This window comes from Corythoichthys intestinalis, chromosome 17 (assembly GCF_030265065.1).
Source record: "Corythoichthys intestinalis isolate RoL2023-P3 chromosome 17, ASM3026506v1, whole genome shotgun sequence".
Classification (NCBI taxonomy): domain Eukaryota; kingdom Metazoa; phylum Chordata; class Actinopteri; order Syngnathiformes; family Syngnathidae; genus Corythoichthys; species Corythoichthys intestinalis.
Window position 1 is genome coordinate 37,787,928 of NC_080411.1, and position 23,005 is coordinate 37,810,932.

Consider the following 23,005-nt stretch of genomic DNA (forward strand, 5'->3'; position numbering starts at 1 on the left):
CTTCTGTGGCAACCTCGGAGAGGTCCATTGTTAGATCTTGGGAAAAGATGACAGCATCCTACATAAAGAAGACCTGTCAAGCGTTCCGCAGGCGCTTGGAGGCTGTTGTGACACTTAAGGGTGGACACATTGAAAAATAGAGTGTACAGTACATGTTCTTTACAATAATGTATAATTTGTGATTAAATTCTATTTCTAAGATGAATAAACATGGCATTTAAATTGTATAATGGCAGTGTACACTTTTTTTGGGGTCACCCTGTATATGTTGAATTTTTATTTATTAATTTTTTTAAATAACATGGTCACCACCTGACACCTTGCTTGCTACCAGGTCACGCTGAATAAGGTGCTATTGGAACCGAATTCAATTCAAGGTCGAAAATGAAAATGATTACGATAGTTGAAAATAGTGCGCAGCGAGGAAAAGTCAGCTGCAGATTTGGACCGTGGAGAACTTCAAATATCTTGATTGTAGCCATATACGTATATATTTTTTGTTGCTGTTGAGCTGCTGCCGTGCAGAGCACTGTTGGATATTCGTGTGCAATTTATTTGACTGTTGTGAAAATTAGGTGTTAAATCGAGGGCCTATTTGGACCTTTTAGTTTTCAAGTGTGTGTGTCACTGCGCCATCTAGCTGCAGGGATTTGTATTATAATACACGAGCGCTTTTGCTTCCAATACAAAACTCCAACACACACTGTAGGTGAAATAGAACACTGTCATTGTAGTAGCCTACTAGTAGTATGTAAACTAGCCAGCATGTTTGCGAATGGATAACATGTAACCAGGGGTGAAAGTGGGCCAGAACAGTAACGCAGTTCAGGTATAAGATTCAGGGGCCAGAACGCAGTTCCGGTATAAGATTCAGGGCTGGAAGGCTGTTCCGGTATAAGATTCAGGGCCGGAATGCTGTTCCGGTACACAGTGCTTTGATTCCGGAAATATGACGGCGGCTGTCAAAACGCTATGTAAAAATTTTTTTTACAAAATGCTAAGATGAAACACATGCATTTCATCTACAAGAAGAAAACAATCTACCAACATCAGATTTACATACACAAGTGTTAACAACAAGCATAATAAAGTGCTTGTGTAGCGTAATCTGTTTCCATCAATATTTATTATTTATTTTATTCAAATCAAATCAGATCAAATCTTTAAGAGCAACAAAAGAGTTGAGGAGGCTTATTTATAATATTTCGTTTTATTTGCTCTGTTGGGGAGGTTCAGAACATGTTAGCTGTCAATGTGCACTTTGGACTTATATTTGTTCCTGTACTGTATGTTAGGCTACTTATTCATTACCTTATGATTTAAAAAAGTCAATGTTTGCGCGATTTTCAAAATATATTCCATTTCACTCTGCATAATATGTCATTTGTACTTATTTTTCTGAATGTATATTTACTTATATTTTTGTTATTAAAAAAAAAAAAAAAAGTAAACATTTACATTAACTTCAATTTTAATATACATCCTATGTTCTTAATTAGTTAAAATTGAGATTTGGCATTTACTATGTGAGGAAATGAGGGAAAATAAAATTTAGGAGATGGAGGTTGGGGTTATTGCTGTTCTTGCTAGCTTTTATTTTGCATATCATTGAAAAAATACAATTTTGAATGAAAATCAGTTTTTGTATATGTTATAGAAATAACTGGTCTAAAACAGTTTTCTTTGCATTTCAGTAGTTTAAAAGTTTTGACCCCCCCCAAAAAAATGAAGGAAACAAAAAACAAAAACAAAAACAAAAAAAAAAAATATATATATATATATATATATATATATATATATATATATATATATATATATATATATATATATATATATATATATATATATATATATATATATATATATATATATATATATATATATATATATATATATATATATAATATACAGTATATAAATAAAATTTCTGGCTCCGTGGCGACCTTCATGTCGGGGAGTTCCGGCAAGAAATTCTATCCACTTTCACCCCTGCATGTAATACCTACATCTCTTCAGCAAAGCTTGGTCGTAACCTCGCCAAATTTGCCTTTGACCAGTGGCCTACATTGCACTGATAATAAGACCACCTATTCGATGACATACTAGAAGAAAATGTTGAAATATTAAAGCACATTTTGCACACCATCACAATGCAAAAAGTGCTTTACATAGGCTCACATTCATCCATTTGTGCACAGATTTGTACAACAATAGGGGGCTGAAGCCATGTAAGATGCTGCCAGGCCAACTAGGAGCTATGTTGAGGTTCAGTGCCATGCCCAACAACACTTTGACCAGTAGGCAATTGGAACGGGAAGCGCTATTGTTTTGAAAAAAATTGGTCGCTTCCTTCAAAAAGGGTGGTGATACCACTTATCACTTATCACTTTTATTACTGAAAGAGAACATGTAACTTGACCAAAAAACATTTCGTTTTCTGTTGTAACAATATGCAGATTAGGGTAGCCTTATGCAGTTTTTAATATCAGTTCACGTTGGATTGTAGTATGGCAGATGATGAATACACTAAGTAAAGTATGCATAGCATTTTGCGACCTTTTTTTTTTTTTTTTAACATTTGAGCCATTTGTTTTTTAAACAGCATCAACACCATTTTTGTGCTTTGTGGAAAGCTTACTTCTAAGCTTTACTTTACATTCAAAAGACGATGCAATTTGCAAGCCAGCTCAAGGTCAGCTCCCATTTACATGCAAATACAAGACCAAAACAACAAGCAACCCTGCAGTTCCTCAGTCCAATCACCTACAATGTGGATCCCTGCCAGTCCAAGACATCCATTATTTTCATCTCACGAGCGAATTACTGTGTGCTTTGTCCCTCGGACCAAGAAAACGTGGATTTTAGGCTCCTTTCAAGCTACAAATGCTCATCAGGTTTCTCTCCACATCAGCTCAGGCTCAAAGTAAAAACATTTTTCCTTCAACAGGACGAGTAGCCTTGGAGCTGAAACGTGCGGAGGATCATAAATCCAGAAATGCTTAATGTTGCTTTCTGCACAGGAATGTAAACGAGTGCAGGAGGTAGACTAACTTCTCCAACTTGAGGGCTACACATACTGTATTCCAGTCATCTATAGTGAGCCTCGTTTTTGCCTCGATCATGGCTCAGTGTGAAACTCATCCTGCTGTCCTAATCGTGCTGTTGCTGCTTAGTCTGGCCGCAGTCCTGCTCCTCACTGTGCCAAGCGAAGATATTCCCAAGGCGCCCGGGTTCATGGTAAGGTCGATCCCATAGGTTATTTTTGGATGTGATAGTGTGAAGTTGGTTAACATGAAGACAATGTGACATGGCTCCCTTGAGGAATCTCTGGCACTGGACAAGAGAAAGAATAGCTGTATACGCTACATTAATAAGTACTGTGCTTTCAGATAAAATGCTATTTGAATGAATAAAATGTTCTCAATTTGAATTAAAGTTCTCATATAAACTTCAAAATAAAATTTAATGGTTGAAGGTGCATTGCAATGTACCTGCATTTTACCCTACTTTTAAAGAGTACAAGAATGTCGAGCTTGACATATCAACTTCTGCACTGTTGATAAACTATACTGTAGAAGTGCACTCACATTACCATTATGACGAGTTTTTTTTTTCAATTTTTATGCACCCTTTATTAATGCATTCAAACCTCATTCACTGCTGTCAGCATGGAGGGCCTATTTTTTGTATAAATTAGATAAAGCTAAAAAAAAAACGTGTTGTGTACTGATGCATTACCGTCTCCATTCACTTGTTAACAACTACCTATCTGTTCCATAAATATAGTACGGGATTGTTTTGGATGCTGGATCCTCACACACGTCCTTATTTGTATACAAGTGGCCCGCAGATAAGCAAAATGGCACCGGTGTGGTCACCCAACACAGTGAATGTCACGCAAAGGGTAGGTTGAAACTGAGTATACTTATTCTGTAGAGCAGTGGTCCCCAACCTTTTTTGCACTACGGACTGGTGTGATGTGGGCGTTTTTTTCACGAACCGGCAATGTGTGGCAGAAAATTACGGTAAATATAAAATGATAGGACGGGCTAAAAATGAACATTAAGTGCTGGGAAAATGTAACTCACCATAAGCTGAATCGTCCTTTTTTAACAGCATCCTCACCTAGAACTTGACAGCAACTATCCTTGGTCGCAGGCATAAAATGAACATTAAGTGCTGGGAAAATGTAACTCACCATAAGCTGAATCGACCTTTTTTAACAGCATTGTCACCTAGAACTTGACGGCAACTATCCTTTGTCGCAGGCATAATGTGTTCTTCTCCAGTTGTGAAATATTTCTTGGCTTTAGCAATACGGTTCGCCACGAGATATGATGCTTATAGTGCATATGCTTTTTTTGGCCCGTTTGCTAGCTTTTAGCTTTTATATTATGCAGAATGGACTTGGTTTTAGGCAGTGTGAGTATAATAGCATTTCTAATGGCGTTTTTTTTTTTCAGTAGCGAGTAGTGGTGTTCTGTCCCTCCCTCCCTCCCTACTAGAGGTATTTTCGCAGGCTTTCAAGTTACTTTAAATAATATTCAAAAATGATTATCTTTTTTAATAAGCTTAGTAGTCAAAAGGCACTATAAAATGAATATAGTTAAAAAAATATTACTCCCAGCAACAACAATAGGAACGATGTCGCAGTTTCAATGGTAGACCAACTCGACGGACATTTGACCTGTGATAACCCTTGGGGGCAGTGCTTAATTTGTAAATCATAAGGTGCCGGAACGCAAAGTACATATGACAGCGCAGGGATGATGATACGGGCACAGGTCCCAGAACATACGCAGAAAACGGTGCTGAAAACAACACGCAAATGCCGACTTGCCATGCTGTGGGACTTCCAAGCCTCAATTTCAGATAATATCCATGGTATATATGTTATGACAACAATTTACTATTATTTAGGCTATACTCTGCACAGCACGGGCAATTGCCCACATAACCAAAGGTGGGACTTACAGTACACAGTCAGCAATTAGTTTCTTAACAGGTCTATCTTGTAAAACATAAAAAAAAAAAAAAAATCTGAGATTACAATAAATAACACAAACCCATTCTTTTGCGAGTTTCATCCCCCCCTTCTTCTCTGGACCCAAAGTTCCCACCGCCTTACAAATTGTGCAGCCCAAACCTGAATTTCCCATAAGGGTAATGGCCTTTTGCTCTGGCTGTTGGTGGTCCACCTGGTTGACTGCTGGCGCTGTAGCTAGCCCCCACTCCAGGTGGCGCTGAACCTGACCAGCTGCTACCCAATACCAGCCTCCTGCCCCAGCTTGACTGGCTGTCCGCGAACTTGGCTAGCTGCTGAAGCGCTAGCTTCCTGCTGTACCCGGTCCTCCCCGTTAGCGTGATCGCTGCAGCTGCCCTCATCACCGGTTGTTGCTTTTCCGACTCGTTTTGAACCATCTTCCTTCTTTTTGAAAAAAGACAGTAAAGTAAAGACAGTTTTTTTAATGTCAGGAGCGTGATTTGTTGGTCCAGCTTTTCAGTGCATCAACAAATCTCCAACTCTTTCAAATGACGTGAAATTTTTATAAACAACATGCAATTCTTGGGATTGGTTCTGTCAATGAATTTATGTATATTATTATTTTATTTTATAGATTTTATAAAAACGTTTTCATATTATTATTATTTTTCTATACACTAGAGGTGCCAGATTTGCCCAAATAAGTCCCGGAACACAGGGAGGCCATAATCAAGAGGTGCCGGATCTTGTTCTGGCAAGAATGAGTCCTTTTACCGAAGTTTTTGTACTTGAATTATTTTCAATATTTAATATTGTTACTTTACAGGATGATGGAATTAACGGTCAGTTTACATTTGTGTTTTCTTAACAGACTGATATATTTGATCCAAATAAATACCAAATGTTCTAAAATACTATATGTAGAGTTTTAATTCAATCAGATAAAATATTAATATCTTTTATGTGAAAGATGTTTATACAATGTATAATGTAATAATGTGTTGAACATGAAAAGTAACATCAGTTACTTTACTGAGTAACTAATCACTATTGCGATGAGGTAACTGAGTTACTAACTCAATTACCTGTTGGGAGAAGTAATTTGTAACTGTAACTAATTAGTTTTTTAAAACAGGATTAACACTGGTTGTAGGGTCCTGTTATGGCTCAGCAGATGGCCTTTTCCCCGTAAAAACCTGTCCAAAGTCACCTGTTTTACGGCCATCTTCGCTAACGTGTGGATTTATTATTTTCAAGAACAAATCTGATGCGCCTACGTCTTATCGAGAACAAGCGCAGATAGATATAATATATAGATCCTAGATGGTAGTTCAATGGATTTCAATGACAACTTCCAGTTTACAGTTTTATTATTATATCTATAGAGTAGACTGGTATATTGATGTTTCAAGAGACACAGGCCAGATTGGGGTCCTTAACAAATAAGGTAGCAAATAAGCCAAAGAACGACTGGCCCGGTGGTTGGGGATCTGACATACCTGTCAACCCGAGGCCGTTTGAAATCTTACAAATAGTGAAGTATGCCCTTACAAATTGGTGACTAATCTTACGTTGTATACAGCGTGCTATATGAAACAAAAATAAAACTCAATTTTTAAAATAGTATGAATTTATTGGTAATATTGTAATATATAACCTGGTGCAATCAAAGAAAAATCAATATCTTCAACTACATCATGATTACTAAAATTTAACAGTGACTTTTGTTATAATTGTATGTAGCACTTTTGGCAATTTCTATCATGTCTTGATGGCTGCACTTCATGGCACTTCAGCTCGCAAATCAGTTTAACTTGAAGGCAGTTCATTAGTGTGACCAATTATATATGAAAAAGATCAATTGATAAAATGAACTTACCGATGCAATCTTTGAGTCAGGGAACATTTGTTTTGCTAATTCTGAGAAGTAATCAGCAATAGTTGTAGGCAAACTGTGTTCGGCAACAAATTGGCAGAATAAAATCTCCCCTTTCGTCACTTTTCATTCTGCAGACTTTATGACCAGTGTTGTTAATCTTACTTTGAAAAGTAATTAATTACTGTTACAAATGACTTCTCCCAAAAAGTAATTGAGTAACCTGAATGTAAGAGTAATTAGTTGCTTGGCAAAGTAACTGGTGTTACCTTTCATGTTTTTTTTTCATTTTATTAAAAAAAAAAAAAAAAAAGTAACCTTTGCTGTTTGGAAGTCATTTAATGTTGTGAATCAACTGTTAAAGTTGTTAAAATCGCGCCCGTTTTTGCATTAGTTCCCTTCTGTCTACTTTCGACATGTGAAAGTTTCAAAACTGTTTCATCAGTTAAAGATAGATTCAAGTCAAGATTTTGCCGATTTAGGAGTATTTTAGATAAAAAGTTACTTTGGTTCGCCAGAAAGGTTCTCCACAACAGAGCCTTTCTGAGAAGTCTACCGCTTTAAGATGGCGGCTGTTTACCAACGCCGCCGAGCGTGTCATTTCGCATGTAGTTCTATATGCATGTGATATCTAGGCGTAGATTGAAGGCTGTCAGCTACAGTCATGAAATATTGGAGCCATCTAGCCTAGCATCACGTTTGCTACAGCGTCACAACAAACACTCTTCTCTCTCCGCGTCTCTTGACTTTTCTCGCGTCATTCAACCAACGTTGTAACGCATAGTAACGCACATTGTCTCGTTGCCGAAACGGTGACAAAATCAGAACGGAGAAAGAAAAAGCGTAATGCACAAAAAACGTACAGATTTAGAACGTACGGCATTCACATTTAAAAATCAGTGCTCACTTGTAAATATTACACCAAACCGTACAACTTGACAGGTATGGGATCACTGCTGTAGATGTATAAAAAGTTTGTCCAATTGTGTTAATGGTGGCATGTATGACATCACGCTCAATTCACAACACGAAAGGCTTATACTCTTTCAGGAGGTGGGATATCCAGCTATGCAGGAAAACAGGGAGCAGCAGGGCAGAGCTTGGAGGAATGTCTGGACCAGGCAGTGAATGACGTTCCTGCCCACAGACACAGGGCCACACCTGTATACCTGGGTGCCACAGCTGGCATGAGGCTTTTGCAGTGAGTCAGTTTTTGTGATTATCTGTGTGGTTCAGATAGGAATTTGCATTGCTTTTTCTTAGAGTGAATATCTAGGATACCCATCAATTTTTTTCCTCCTCCGCTTTTCCTCATCATGGCTATAGGCAAACTGGCGTCTAACCTAACTGATTGTGGGCAGAGGACAGTGTACAAACTGGATTTGTCACCAGTTAATCAAAGAGAAAATATAGACAAACAACAATTCACACTAAAAACAACATGTCCACAAAATGTTGTCCTCTATTGCCCTAACATACATTTTAGTATGTGAGACAAACTCCCAGGAAGTACAATATCTTTTCTCTCGCCCTGAATAGGCTCCAGCACACCCATTGCCCAAATAAGTGTTACCGGGGTAGAAATTGGATGGATCAATTGCTTAAGAGTTAATGTTGCTGTTACATTGTTAGTTCTAACCCTTTTAGGTCCTGAACTGCATCTGGTTCTAATTACAAATGTATAGAATTATTTTGATCACTGAAATCAAACACATTTGATTGCATGGCAGCAATTGAAAATACTGTACTATTAAATTTTCACTCTCCCAGTATTTCCAATCCAGAGTATTCTGATCAAATTTTGCAAGAAGTTGGCCGTAAAATCCAGTCATACCCTTTCAACTACCAAGGGGCCACCATTTTGTCTGGTCAAGAGGAGGGGGCGTATGGTTGGGTCACTGTAAACTACCTGTTAGAGAATTTCATCAAGGTAAGTGTAAAAATCATTAATAGTTTGACTAATTGTATTTTTTTTTTAACTTCACTTATTGCAGTCTTAATACTGATATTAGTGTCAATGCTTTGTTTTGTTTGGCTACACAAGTTCTTCCAAGCACAAGTTTCATACATCTAAACAGCATTAGAGCAACATTTATGACTATCTATTGTTTGCACCAGCAACCTATAATTACCATAAACGGAAATCAAGAGGGGGCATAGTTCTCCCTGGTGGCCAAGAATGTCATTGCATGATATTGACTTTACAATATATGAATTTAAAATTAAGACTTTGCTAGTAAAACGTTGTCTATAAAAGTTGTAAAGCAATAAAACCAGCAACAAAAATGAATGAAATGAAAAAATATATTTTTATAATGGTTCAAAATTATTTTTCAAATACAGTACGGTATATCATATGACTAGCACCTTAGAGATGGTCATTTGCTTTGCTTAGCCCCACCAAAAAAAAACAACAACAAAAAGGACAGAAGAGGCAAGATAGATATACGTAATTTTTTCAAACCTAAGCTTTCAAAAGCGAAAACAACTACTGAGCCAGAACCAAGGATTGAAGATGTGGACCAGGAAATGCCGGAAAGCAAGCCAAAATGGTGAGCCGTTAAGACGTTAATTGTACAACAGAGACACCACCGAGTGTAGCATATTCAATGGACGACGATCTTGGCTAGCAAAAGTTAAGCTCTCCTAAGCAGCCTGATTTAGAATTCCCCTAAAAAATGATGGGAAATACAAAAAAAACACTAATTTACAACATATTATTATTAGGGCTGTCAAACGATTAAAATTTTTAATCGAGTTAATCACATCTTAAAAATTAATTAATCGTAAATAATTGCAATTCAAACCATCTATAAAATATGTCATATTTTTCTGTAAATTATTGTTGGAATGGAAAGATAAGACACAAGACAGATATATACATTCAACATACTGTACATAAGTACTGTATTTGTTTATTACAACAATAAATCAACAAGATGGCATTAACATTAACATTATGTTAAAGCGATCCATGGATAGAAAGACTTGTAGTTCTTAGAAGATAAATGTTATTACAAGTTTTAGACATTTTATATTAAAACCCCTCTTAATGTTTTCGTTTTAATAAAATTTGTAAAATTTTCAAACAAAAAAATAAACTAGTAGGTCACCATTGTTGATGTCAATAATTACACAATGCTCATGGTGCTGAAACCCATAAAATCAGTCTCACCCAAGTGCCAGCAGAGGGCGACAAAACACCAAAAAACACAAGTACCAAATGGACATGACACTGTGCTGTCATTTTAATGTGTTTGAGCAGGGCATGTGCGTTAAATGCGTCAACTATTTTAACGTGATTAATTTAAAAAATTAATTACCGCCCATTAATGCGATAATTTTGACAGCCCTAATTATTATAAATGTTCTTGGCTGGAATATTCAGTCAAAAAGGATGCAACGTCTACTTCTCCACTAGGTAAGACACATGCACGAACATGCACACACACCTAGCTTTTGGGTTCATCAACTTTTTTGCCCCCTCTTCCACAAAAGTCAAACTCCACCTATGGTGATTACCCTCCCAGCTCCTGATATATGACCTTACCTTGAAAGAAAAGTGATGGTGCTAATCTGCCACAAGTTTTACATGTGTGTTTATTGTTTTGTTTTGTTTTATTTATTTTTTTTTTTTTTAAATAAATACAATTTAAAATAAACAATAATAAAAATGTTTAAAAAAATATATATATATTAATTTTTTTTTTAGCTCTACCGCCAAACTACCACTGCTAAAGCAACTCAGTGGGATGAGGTTCAACTGATGACTTATGACTTGTGGTCGTGGATATGAACAGTGTGGATTGGATTGCCACTTTTTTTAAAAAATGAACGCCAAAATGTCTCCCTGATCTATAATTTCTTTCTAGTATGGATTTGTTGGGCGGTGGCTCAGCTCTGGCAGGCCAACAGTTGGGGCCCTCGATTTTGGTGGTGCATCCACCCAGATAACATTTGTGACTAAGGAGCAAGTGGAGGATGAGAAGGACATGATGAAGCTACGCCTGTATGGCCAAGAATATTCTTTGTACACGCACAGCTTCCTCTGCTACGGGCAGGATCAAGTTCTTAAGAGACTGCTGGCTCACATTGTCAAGGTACTTCAATAAGGCTAGGCTCATAAAGCAGGTCTTAATGCACAAATCCGATTTTTTCGTGTTTTTCCGACTCAAGTCAGGCATTAACTTGACGATCTGATTGGGACAGGTCGCATAAAAGTGGACCATTTTAAATCCGATCTAAGTCACTTTCATATGTGATTAAAATCCGAGCAGGGCCACATTTTTCCAGAATGTGGCTGCCATCTGAACTGGCAAGTCCCCCAAATCGGAATTCATGCAGCAATTACGCCAGCAAAGAGTGAGAGAGACATGGCGCTATGTTAGTGATGGCGCTGTGCATTAGCATTAGCGCCTAGCTAGAATGTGGCTTTTAGGGAAGAGGCAAGACTGACAACAGTCATTAAAAAAAAAAAATAGAATGTGTGTGTGTGTCGGGGGGGGGGGGGGGTGCTCGTTTTTTTTACTGTGCTCCAAATGAGCAATATTTCAAGATTACTTATATGTGTTCGTCATGGACGCACAGTGCGTGCATGCTATCAATCCATAAAAACTTTGAATATAAGACTAAACGGGGATTATTTATGTCTGTTATTTATGTCTCTTTTTGGACATCAAAGTATGATCACCCTAGAACAACATTGAGCCAGCATTTGTTTTGATGCTCCTGCGTGCACAGCACATCTCGGACTGTGAATTAGTGCGCATGCGTGGTACTTGAACGGGCTCAGTGGACAAAGGCAGTTTTAATGGGCACGCCAAAAAAACAGATATGACCAAAAAAAATCAGAATTGTGCATTAAGACCTGCAGTATGAAACTAGCCTAAAATTGCATGATGAAAAAAACAGCAACAACAACATACTGGTATATTTACAGTATATTGTAAGATTAAAAAATGTTTTGGGATTACATAATTATTCAGTGTTATCATGTTGATGGGACAATCATGATTTAATGAATCAAGTGTGCATTGTATTTTTGTTTATTGCTATATAATGTATTTGGAAAACAGGCGAGTAAAGTTCTCAATCCATCCCTCTCTGTTTCAGTCTCAGGGATATTCCATATCAGTTACCCACCCATGCCATCCAATTGACTCTTCAGTAAAAGTACATCTGGAAAGTATATTCAACTCTCCATGTACTGCGAAGTACAAACCAAGTGGCTACAAAGCACAGGACACTATGCTAATACTCGGTAGTGGACATTATGAGCAATGTGTAGGCAATGTGTCAGAGATGTTCTCCTTCGACACATGTCCATTCTCTCACTGCTCCTTCGATAAAGTGTTTCAGCCCAATGTGACTGGTAGCTTCATGGTAAGAATTGGTGACATATTCTATGCAAATACAAACCAATTGCAACAACTTACAGTATTACATGTGCTTGCAATTGTCTCACTTGTTTGATTCGTGCACCTTTCTGCATTAAACAGGCATTTTCAGCTTTCTTCTACATTCACGCCTTCCTGCAGCGCATTACTGGAATCTCTGTTAGTACTCCCATACAAATGGAAGAAGCTGCTAAATCAGTATGCAAGATGAGTTTTTCGCAGGTAATGTGGTGTAGCTTAGTGTTTTATTTGTGATTGATAGTGTCCATTAATACCTATTTTTAATGTCTGACATCTTCACATGTGCTATGTATTGGTAAAAAAATGCATTTCGAAATCTATGACAATATGAGATGGATTTTTAAAAAATTTAATTCAGCAGTGTAGAAAATTTGGGTACCATTCGATACCATTTTTTGGCTCCTGATACTGATTCTGATAGCCGGCTGTGTGGTATAGCCGATACCGATACTGTACCAATACCACGTTATTTGAAAAAATATAATTTTTAAAATTTTGAACAAAATTACTGCATACTCCCTTGAATGTAACTTATTGCTATCATGGCATGGTCAGACACTGCCTAACTCATTGCCTGCCATTGAACGTGCTAGACATCCAAAACTTTTCTGCAGCGGATGAACAAATATTCATTTGTTTCCACTCTGCCTCCAATTCAAATAGATTGGACATCTATTAGTGATAAACTCAATGATATTCCACATTGTAGACTATCATCATTTTGGGAAAGGCAATAATTGGTAGTTTTTTAGCAGCAGCATGTGAAGCTGGTGGACACCTTGGGTAGGTTGTCTAGCGATTGGTAACTAAATATCGAAGAGTACATATTGCATAGCATCGGCATGTTATTTCTAAGTACAGTGGTACCTCTACATACGAATTTAATTTGTTCCAGGACCTGGTTTGTAAGTTGAAATGGTCGTATGTCGAAACCTATGCTAAATCCTTAATAAATACTGCAGGTACAATGACGAATAGCAATTACACATAACAAAACAAAGAAATTATAAATACAAATGGGAATAATATAATAATAATAATAATGTAACAAATTTGGTTCTAATGTGGCAGTTGTGTTTTGCATGCTGTTTCTGAACACACCGTGTGACTGACGACAGAGTAAGAGTGGTGCGTTAGAGTGGGAAGCTTTTACTTTCTCATTTCATGTTCTGTAATTGTTGCCGTCGGCTAAGGCGGACAGTAGCCTGTTGTGTTGCTCAAGTTCGGAAATAAATGATTAAAAACCTGATGAAGCTGGTGACTTCCTTGCCGATGTTACAATGATAATAAAATAAAGAGAGTTGTCCTCGAAATAAATCAATTAATCAATCAATCAATCAATCAATCAATCAATCAATCAATCAATCAACTTTATTTGTATAGCACATTTTAAAAATCCGCCAAGCAGTCCAAAGTGCTTTACATACCATAAAACAGCAAAATAAGTTAACTTTCAAAGATAAAACAAACACATAAAAATAAAATAAACAAACAGTCATTGCACATTAAAAGCTGAAGAAAAATAAAATGTTTAAAGGCGTGATTTAAAATCCGTGAGTGAAGGGGCCTGTCTAATACTAAGTGGTAATTGTTTCCACAGCCTGGGCGCCATCACTGCAAATGCACGGTCACCCCTAAGCTTCAGCCTTGATCTTGGGACTTCTAGAAGCAGGTGGTCAGCTGATCCGAGGGTTCTGGTTGGACTGTAAGGCTGAAGCAGTTCTGACAGATATGGCGGCGCAAGATTATTCAAACATTTTAAAACAAATAATAATATCTTAAAATGTATTTGGTAATGTACTGGGAGCCAGTGAAGAGATGCTAAAATCGGGGTGATATGTTTGCGCCTGCGGGTTTTAGTTGGGAATCGAGCAGCAGAGTTTTGCACAAGTTGTAGACGGGCCAGTGTAGCCTGACCGACGCCTGCATACAAAGATTTACCATAATCCAGCCGAGTTATGACAAAAGTATGGATCAATTTCTCCAAATCAGAGCGTGAAACAATAGATTTCACCTTAGCAATCTGGCGAAGCTGATAAAAACAGTCACATACAACGCAAGAAATCTGCTTCTCAAATTTAAAATCAGAATCAAATTGGACCCCTAGATTTTTGACAAAGTTCTTAAGAAATGGAGACAATGAAACGAGGTCAACATTCAGGGAGGCCTGGCTACTTGGTCTGAACACCATGACTTCAGTCTTGCTGTCATTCAAACTTAAAAAATTAAGGGAAAGCCACGACTTTATGTCGCTGAGGCATTCAATGAGTTGACAGAACGTGCCATTTTGTGCCATTGGAAAATAGATCTGACAGTCATCAGCATACAAATTAAATAAAACACCATGTTTCCTAAAAACAGAACCAAGAGGCAATAAATAAAGCGAAAATAAAAGAGGGCCGAGGACAGATCCCTGGGGAACCCCGTGTGGAAGTGATGTATTTTTGGACATAAAATTGCCCATTTTCACAGAAAAACTCTGTTCATTTAGATACGGCTTGAACCATTCAAGAGCGATACCTTGAATACCCACACTGTGTTCGAGACAAGAAATTAAAATCTCAGGGTCTACGGTATCAAATGCTGCAGATAAATCTAAAAGAACTAAAACAACCAACTTGCCAAAGTCTGTTGCCAAAAGTATATCATTTGATATCCTTAAAAGTGCCAACTCAGTGCTGTGGACGGATTTAAAACCAGACTGGAATGGTTCCAAAATCTGGTTTTCTTCAAGGAACGGTAGCAGCTGACTATAGATAACCTTTTCAAGTATTTTAGAAATATATGGAAAATGAGAAATTGGCCTAAAATTTGAACAGAGGGTGGAGTCTAGGCCTCTTTTCTTCAATAAAGGTTGTACTACTGCCTGCTTAAAGTCACATGGCATTGTGCCAGTAAGGAGACTACAGTTAATAATTTTTAAGACGTGTGGGCCAATGATGTCAAAAACCTCTTTAAATAGGCGAGGGGGAATTACATCGGAGGGGGAACCTGAGGGCTTGATATTACTAACAATGTCTTTGACAATGACAAAAGAAGGAGAAACTTGCTCAAACTGCGCAAAAACAGACGAACAGCGCATGGGAAGAGAAGGATCATTGCAAAATGGTGAAATACAGGCTCTAATTGTAGCAACTTTGTCAATAAAAAACTGAAGAAAGCGCTAAGGTTTTCATTCAGTGCGGTAGGATCTAGGGAAATTGGAGCATCGAGGACATAATTGATAGTTTTGAAGAGAGCACGGGGATTATTACTACTAGCAATAATTTGCGAGAGGTACTTGTGCTTCTCAGCTTTCACAGTCCTCTGATATTTTACCAAGCAGTCTTTTAAGATCTCCCGGGAAACGCGCAGCTTGTCGTTTTTCCAAGTGCGCTCCGCTCTCCTGCACTCTCGTCTGGCGGCGCGAGTGACGTCATTAAGCCAGGGCTCCGGTGCTGGTTTGACATGCCGATTTTTTAGGGGAGCGATCGTGTCCAGTGTTCGTAAGCAAACAGTATTAAAAGAAGCAACCAGCTCGTCAGCATTTAAACACTCGGGTGAGAGAGGGAGATCGTTGGCAATATCCCAAAAAGTCGATGTAAAAAGAGCTGGAGTGGAGGAGTTGAATGTGCGACAGGGTTTCGGGGGTGCGCACAGTTTAGCTTCCTGCCGAGTAGGAACGTCAAATACAATGGGCATGTGGTCTGAAAATACTGCATCATGAATGTTCAGATTGGACACACAAAACCCATGTGATAGCACCAAATCAAGCGTGTGGCTGAGTTGATGGGTAGGTCCGACCACTGATTGGAAAGGATTAAAAGAGTCAATAACATTTAAGAAGCTGCCGGAGATTGGCTCATCAGGGCAACAGACATGAATGTTAAAATCCCCAAGAATAAGGACACAATCATATTTTGGTAAAATTTCAGCCAAGAATTCAGCAAAGTCACTTAAAAAATCTTTGTTGTACTTGGGTGGTCGGTAAATGACAGTGCACAAATCGTAGACACATTCCGCACAGCCGTATAGTTGAGCCGGTTCACTGACGCGCACACCATATTTTCATATTATTTCTTTCTTAATTTCAATAGTAAGCGTCACCATTTTCCTTTTTTCACCACCTGCACTAACTTTCTTGGGACCATGTTGATTTCTCCCACAAGTAAATCCGCCGTGCGTCCATCTTGCGGGAAAATGAAGTTGTGACGCTGTCATAAATCGCTGTAGTTCGAGCATGCCGTCATATGTCGAGACAAATGACTTGTCAAATTTTACGTTGGATGTCGAAAAGATCATATGTCGAGGTACCACTGTTGTCCCCAATACCGATGATGTCCTTTTAGTGCCGTATCTGTACTGATAGTGTAATAAAAAATATCAATTATACACTAATGCTATCTCATATTGTTCCTTTAAATTTATTTAGATGCTGGCTCTTGCTCCAGATCAAGCATCTCGCCTGAGCGACTATTGTGCTTCTTCTGTGTTTGTCAAGGTTCTTCTTCTCAACGGATACAGCTTTGATGAAAATTCATTCTCACGTATTTCTTTTAAGAAGAAGGTGATAGTTTTCCTTATCGTAAATGCTACATTGTCAACAAGAAAGTGAAAGCATGTATTTCAAGCATATTTTGTTCTTGATCCTGCAGGCTGGGGACACCTCAGTTGGATGGGCTCTTGGCTACATGTTGAGCCTGAGTAATTTGCTCCCGGCAGAAAAAGTTAGAACGTGGAAGGCATTAGCACCGGGCATATGGGAAAGCCTCACAATTCTTTTTGTGATGGTCTTGCTAACTTCTCTGGTCTTCATTGCACTGCGAGCCTGGGAGTGGCAAAAGAGAAGACTCAATGACAGAGCCATCTAGACCTGTGAAGTGCAAAAAGAAATCAATGGGGCTTCCTGGATTTATATATGGAAGTGAAATTGATTAGTGTTTTAAACTTTGTTGAAGGACCTCAAACTTGCTTTCAAAGAAACTTCTGTCTCACAGTAGACATAAGTGTTACTATAATTTTACTTATAAATACTTTATATGTAATGTCCCTGGTGGACAACACATAAAGTATAAGGTAATACACGTATATACTATATGCTGTACATACAGCACAGAGCACGATGATAAATATGTTTCTAAAATATTACTGTGAGACAACTCTGGTTCAGCAACACAACCCTTTTCTCAGCTGGATTCAATTGTATTATGGTTTTGTTATGTTATTAGAAATGTGGAAATTATGGTGTCTGTACAGTTATAATTCAAAGTTCACAGTTGTAATGAACACCTTTCAAGTAAAAAGAAAAGTCTGCCACAGACTTTGTCTAATTTAACCCATTTAACCTTAAGATAATCATGTGTTTACATAAGACTTTTTTTGTTCATTGATTAAATTAAAATTATGCAGGTAATGTTTTTAGTTTAAATTTATTGAAATAAAGTAAAGAAACCACCATCCATAATTGATCCATAATCATTGGATGCATTTAGGCATGTTTTTGGTTCTTAGTCACCGCAGAGGACTAAGATGATAAGTGTTTTTTGTGTGTGTGTGTGTGTGTGTGTGGGGGGGGGGGTCCTTGTGGATGAGTGGCAGAAGAAGGTGATTTGTATATATGTAAAGAACTTTGAGTTCCTTTGATTTTTTATTTTTTTATTTTAACATTATTAAATTTGGTGTATGAATAAAGTTTGACTGGGTTTAGGGTTAGTGTTTATTATAATTTATAAATATAATTTTTAAATAATTTTATATAAATTATAATAGCCTCGCCAATTATCACTATAGGAAGCAGTGTGTGCATGAGGAATGCCATGATATAGTTAACTCATTGGATGTGATTGACGGCAATAGACGTCCAATCAGGGGTGAAAGTGGGCCAGAACGGCGGAGGTTCAGAACATCTTCCATGTTAATGTGCACTTTGGACTTATTTTTGTTCATTTATGCAAGGCTACTTATTTATTTCCTTGTAATTATTATTATTATTATTATTTTTTTTTTGCTATTATGTTTGCCTTATCGTCAAAATATATTCCATTCACTGTGCATAATGTAAGTCATTTGTACTTATTCCTTGTTAATGTACAGGGTGTTCCAAAATGGTTGACCCCATTCTAAATGCCCATATCCCGGAAACTACTTGATGGATCTTGATGAAACTAAATACACTTTATGTTGAAGATCATAAGTTTTATTGGTTAAATTTACAAAGGAAAGTACAAATATTTGTTGATTCTATGACAGATTTTCATTCATGTTCAATATGAGCGCCACCTGTGACTTTGCACACGTTGAGTCGGTATTCGAGCTCGTGCCAAACTCGCTGTAGCATGTCTTTGGTAACAGTTTCCATTGCAGCTGTAGTTCTCTGTTTTGTTGTTTAGTTGGTGCCTTCTTTGCAAAATTTGTGAAGAAGGCATGCTGCACTGTCTTCGGTGACTGAGTCCGAGCATACTCTAACACGCAATATGCCTTTTCTTTTGAAGTGAACGGCATTTCTTAACCTGAAAAGATAGAAATGCCAAATGGTACACGCAAAAACTTGAAACGTTTCCACAAAAGCTGTGAAAATTTGAACGTCATTCCAACGAAAATTGTCAACATTATTGGCTTACAAATTGGGGTCAAATATTTTGGAACACCATATGTCACTTGTATCTCATAGACTTCATAATGATATCGACGGGACACGGGGCCGATTAATCGGAGGACTGCATTGTTGGTGTGGCCATCAAAGCTGACTGAGTGGAATCATAGACAAAGAGCTTTTTTGGTTGAAAATTCTTGTGAATAAATGCTTAAATCCCCGAATTCTTTATAGATATGGACGTAAAACAGTCGTGATTCTTGGTTAAAAGCAACAAAAAAAAAAAAACGTGCAGTTAGCATTTACCTTAATATGTCAAAGGACGATGCTAGTCTGTGAGTCAATGTGGCGGTCGCCATATGTAAGCAGAGCTTTTCCGGTGAAAACTCTTATGAATAAATTCTTAAATCCCTGACTTCTTTATAGATATGGATATAAAACAGTCTCGATTCTTGGTTAAAAGCAAAAAACGTGCACTTAGCATTTATTTTACGTAAATATGTCGAACAATGATGCTAGTCTGTAGCGGTTAATTTTTCCCATTGATTTTTTTTCACAACATGCATGGTACGATAAATATAATAATTACCTTGGATCCTCGAACAAATCACTCCTTAGACAATCCTTTCTGCTTGTATGCGGTACAGCTTTTGAACTTTTTCAACCTAAATCCGGCGTTATATCGCTGAATGTGTTGACTAACTGCAACCGACTGCGAATAACTGAAGCGGACTGTATGACGGCCCCCTACTTGAAGGCAAAGTGGCTGACGGAGGTGACCCGTCAATACAATTATGAAGTCTATGTATATACTGTATATTTACATTATTTTCAATTTTAAAGTACATCTTATGTTTCTGAATAGTTCAAATTAAGGTTTTGCTTTTAGATTTGAGGAAATGAGAGAAAGTAAAAATTAGATGGAGTTTTAGATGGACCTTTGAAAATCAGTGAAAAAATACAATTTTGAATGGAACTGTTTTTCATTTATGCCTTGTTCCAGTGTAATGCAGTAGCCTAATGCATGTGTGAAACCTATCAGTCATTCATTTTCCGAGCTGCTTATCCTCATGAGGGTCACGGGGACACTGGAGCCAATTGCTGCGAACTATGGGCAGTTTGTGGGGTACACTCTGAATCAGCTGCCAGTCAATCGTAGGCACAAGGAGACGAACAACCATTCGTGCACACACTCATACCTAGGGACAATTTAGAGTGTTCGATCAGCCTACCATGGATGTTTTGGGGATGTGGAGGGAAACCAGAGTACCTGAAGAAAACCCATGCAGACACGGGAGAAAAATACAAACTCCACACAGAAAGGCCGGAGCCCTGGATTGAACTGTGAGATGAACGTGCTAACCAATGTGTGCGTGAAACATGTTGTGTTTCATTGTGTGTTATATTTATAATTGTGCCAAAGCAGTTTTTGCATTTCAGGGAGTTCCGGCAAGAAATTTTGGCCACTCTTTGGCCCTGCGTCCAATCCATTAATTTGAACCCTACCATTGCTTCCAGTTCAAATGGACGTCGACTAATGAGAAACTACTTTTAGTGTAATAGTTTCTGTAAATCAGCATTTGCAATTGAGAAAAATCATATTTTTTGAAAGAACATTGTGATTGTGTCAAAACATCCAAAATACTGTAGTACTCCAAAACAGGTTTTCCAAACTAATCAAACGGCACAGTCGTATTATATGAACGGAAGTTCCCGGCAAGGAGGAGATTAGTTATGACATGCTAAAAAGGGTGGGAGATAGCGTTTTACATGAACTGCTTGCCTTGATTAATATTGTGTGGGAGGAGGGATGTCTACCTAAGTCATGGAAGCAGGCAGTTGTTGTGCCAATTTTGAAGCCGGATATAGATCCTAAGCAGGCAGGCTCATACAGACCGATTGCATTAACCTCTGTTTTTTGTAAGATCATGGAGCGGATGGTAACTGATAGATTGGTGTACAAGCTGGAGAGTGAAGGAAAGTTTGCAGAGGTGCAAAGTGGCTTTCGAAAGAGAAAAGGGACTATGGATGCTGTGGTGTGTTTGGATTCTGATATTAGAAAAGCCCTTGTTAATAATGAATCCGTGATTGTGGTGTTTTTGGATATAGAAAAAGCATACGATATGTTATGGAAGGAGGATTTAATCATAAAAATGTACAATGCTGGTATTAGAGGAAGATGATTAAATTGGGTTTGGAACTTTCTCCAAAGTAGAGTCGTTCAAGTGAGGGTGGGAAACTGTCTTTCTGAAGGAACGGAAATTGACAATGGAATTCCTCAGGGTAGTGTTATCAGCCCAGTATTGTTCAACATTATGGTGAAAGACATCTTTAAAGAGGTGGGTCTTGGAGTGGGCACATCTCTTTTTGCAGATGATGCCGGAGTGTGGAAGAGAGGGCGTAATGTGAATCACATTTTTGTTCAAATGCTGGCTGTCCTAAATAAAAATGTCAGGTGGGGAGAGAAATTGGATTCTAAATTTTTTGTGGATAAGTCTAAATGTATGTTGTTTGGCTATACGAAGTTTAGAGATCACCAGAGTTTGCAGATGTATGGAAAACCGATTGAAAAAGTTAAAGATTTTGAATTCTTGGGAATTATTTTTGATGAAAAGCATACGTGGAAAGAACATTGAAAGTGTAGTGTCAAAGCGTGAAAAAGTTATTAATGTGTTGCGGATGCTTGCTGGAAGTGCATTGGGGGCCTCTAGGGAACCTCAGCTAATAATTTATAGAGCAATGGTCCGCTCTAGATTACATTATGGAGGTATGTGTTTTGGAGCAGCTGCAGCCTTCTATCTAAAAAAAATGGATACAGTTCAAGCAAAAGCTTTAAGAGTCTGTTGTGGAGCCCTCAGAACAAGCCAAATCCCGGCAATGCTGGTAGAGTTGGGTGTGACTCCCCTGTCGATTGGAAGAGCAAAATTAGCCATGCAATACGTGATCAAGTTAACTGCCTATTCAGGGAGTCATCCTACTAAGCAGGTCCTTTGAGGAGGTGTGCGAGTGGGGGGCTAACAAGACTGTGCTTTATGTATACAAAATGAGTAAAGAGCTGCGAAGGTAGAAACTAGGAGAGGTGGGTGTGGCCCCAAGTGTGATTTGGACTGGTAGTCCACCATGGACTTTACCACCCCAGACATTAATATGTCAGTGATGGCGCTAGCTAAAGAAGGAAGTAATCATGTGGGGCTTTTGGATAAATTGATAGCAAGTAGATGGGAGGGTTTTTTTCAGATTTACACTGATGGGTCAAAGGACCTCAAGTCGGGGAAAACTGGTTTTGCAATTTACGTTCCCAATTATGATATTCTGCAGTTTAAAAGTATTTCTAATGTGTCTGCATATGCAGCTGAAATTACAGCAATAATAAGTGCTTTACAGTGGGCAGAGAGTACAAAACAGCAAAGGGTAGTGGTGTGCACTGATTCAGCATCTGAACTGGAAGCTTTGGAGGGGAGAGGACAAGGTATAAGACCTGACCTCATCTCAGAGTTGTTGTCAATCGTTCATAGAATTGAGAGGGCAGGTGGTGAGGTAGGTTTTTTTATGGGTTCCAGCCCATTTAGCGATCTTCGGAAATGAAATGGCCGATATGGCGGCAAAATGGGCTCTCAAACGAGAAATTCAAGTTAAAGTCATCCCTGGAGTTTATGAGTGGAAGGTTAAAATTAAGGCATATGTGACAGCTCTCTGGCAAAAAAAATATGGGAGAGTGACACCAGGGGGCGTCATTACTTTTCTATTAATCCATCTGCTCCGGTGTATACCGGTAAAGAAAGTATGCCGTTATATTAACGCGTGTTAGATTGGGTCACTGTGGACTAGCGTGGAATCTAGCCAAGATGGGTAAGCATCCTGATGGAAAGTGTGAGCACTGCAAACAACATCAAACGGTGAAACATGTACTGATGGAGTGTCCGCAGTACAGTGGACAGACACGGGAGTTTTTTTTTTTTTTTTTTTTTTTTAAAGTAGTCCGTTGCCGCAAAGCGCTGTGACTATGAACGATTTGTTGTGGCCCGCAAAGGGACAGGATGGAGTATTAAGAGCTTTGGCGGACTTCGTAGTTGCCTCCGGGCTGAACTGGACATAGAGGTCATTACGTGATCTGGCCGCATTGGGTAAGGCAGCAATGTGCCAGTAGGCATCGAGTC

At 38.2% G+C, this 23,005-nt stretch overlaps 1 protein-coding gene across 1 annotated transcript; it reads left to right on the plus strand.

The window, feature by feature from the left end:
• The first annotated feature begins 3,120 nt into the window (after positions 1-3,120).
• LOC130905759 (ectonucleoside triphosphate diphosphohydrolase 2-like) lies at positions 3,121-17,170 on the plus strand. Its single transcript, XM_057819408.1, has 9 exons — positions 3,121-3,237; positions 3,787-3,904; positions 7,911-8,061; positions 8,631-8,790; positions 10,733-10,960; positions 11,973-12,242; positions 12,359-12,478; positions 16,689-16,823; positions 16,912-17,170. Exons 1-9 carry the CDS (start codon positions 3,121-3,123, stop codon positions 17,125-17,127), a joined length of 1,515 nt encoding a protein of 504 aa, XP_057675391.1. The 3' UTR covers positions 17,128-17,170.
• The last annotated feature ends 5,835 nt before the right edge of the window (positions 17,171-23,005 follow it).

What these genes read in the sequence shown, in the direction of transcription:
- LOC130905759 (XM_057819408.1), top strand. Translation starts at nt 3,121, where the DNA reads ATGGCTCAGTGTGAAACTCATCCTGCTGTCCTAATCGTGCTGTTGCTG. An exon ending in CAGTGAATGTCACGCAAAGG is followed by an intron (nt 3,905 to 7,910) that starts GTAGGTTGAAAC and finishes ATACTCTTTCAG; the next exon opens with GAGGTGGGATATCCAGCTAT. An exon ending in TGCTGGCTCACATTGTCAAG is followed by an intron (nt 10,961 to 11,972) that starts GTACTTCAATAA and finishes TCTCTGTTTCAG; the next exon opens with TCTCAGGGATATTCCATATC.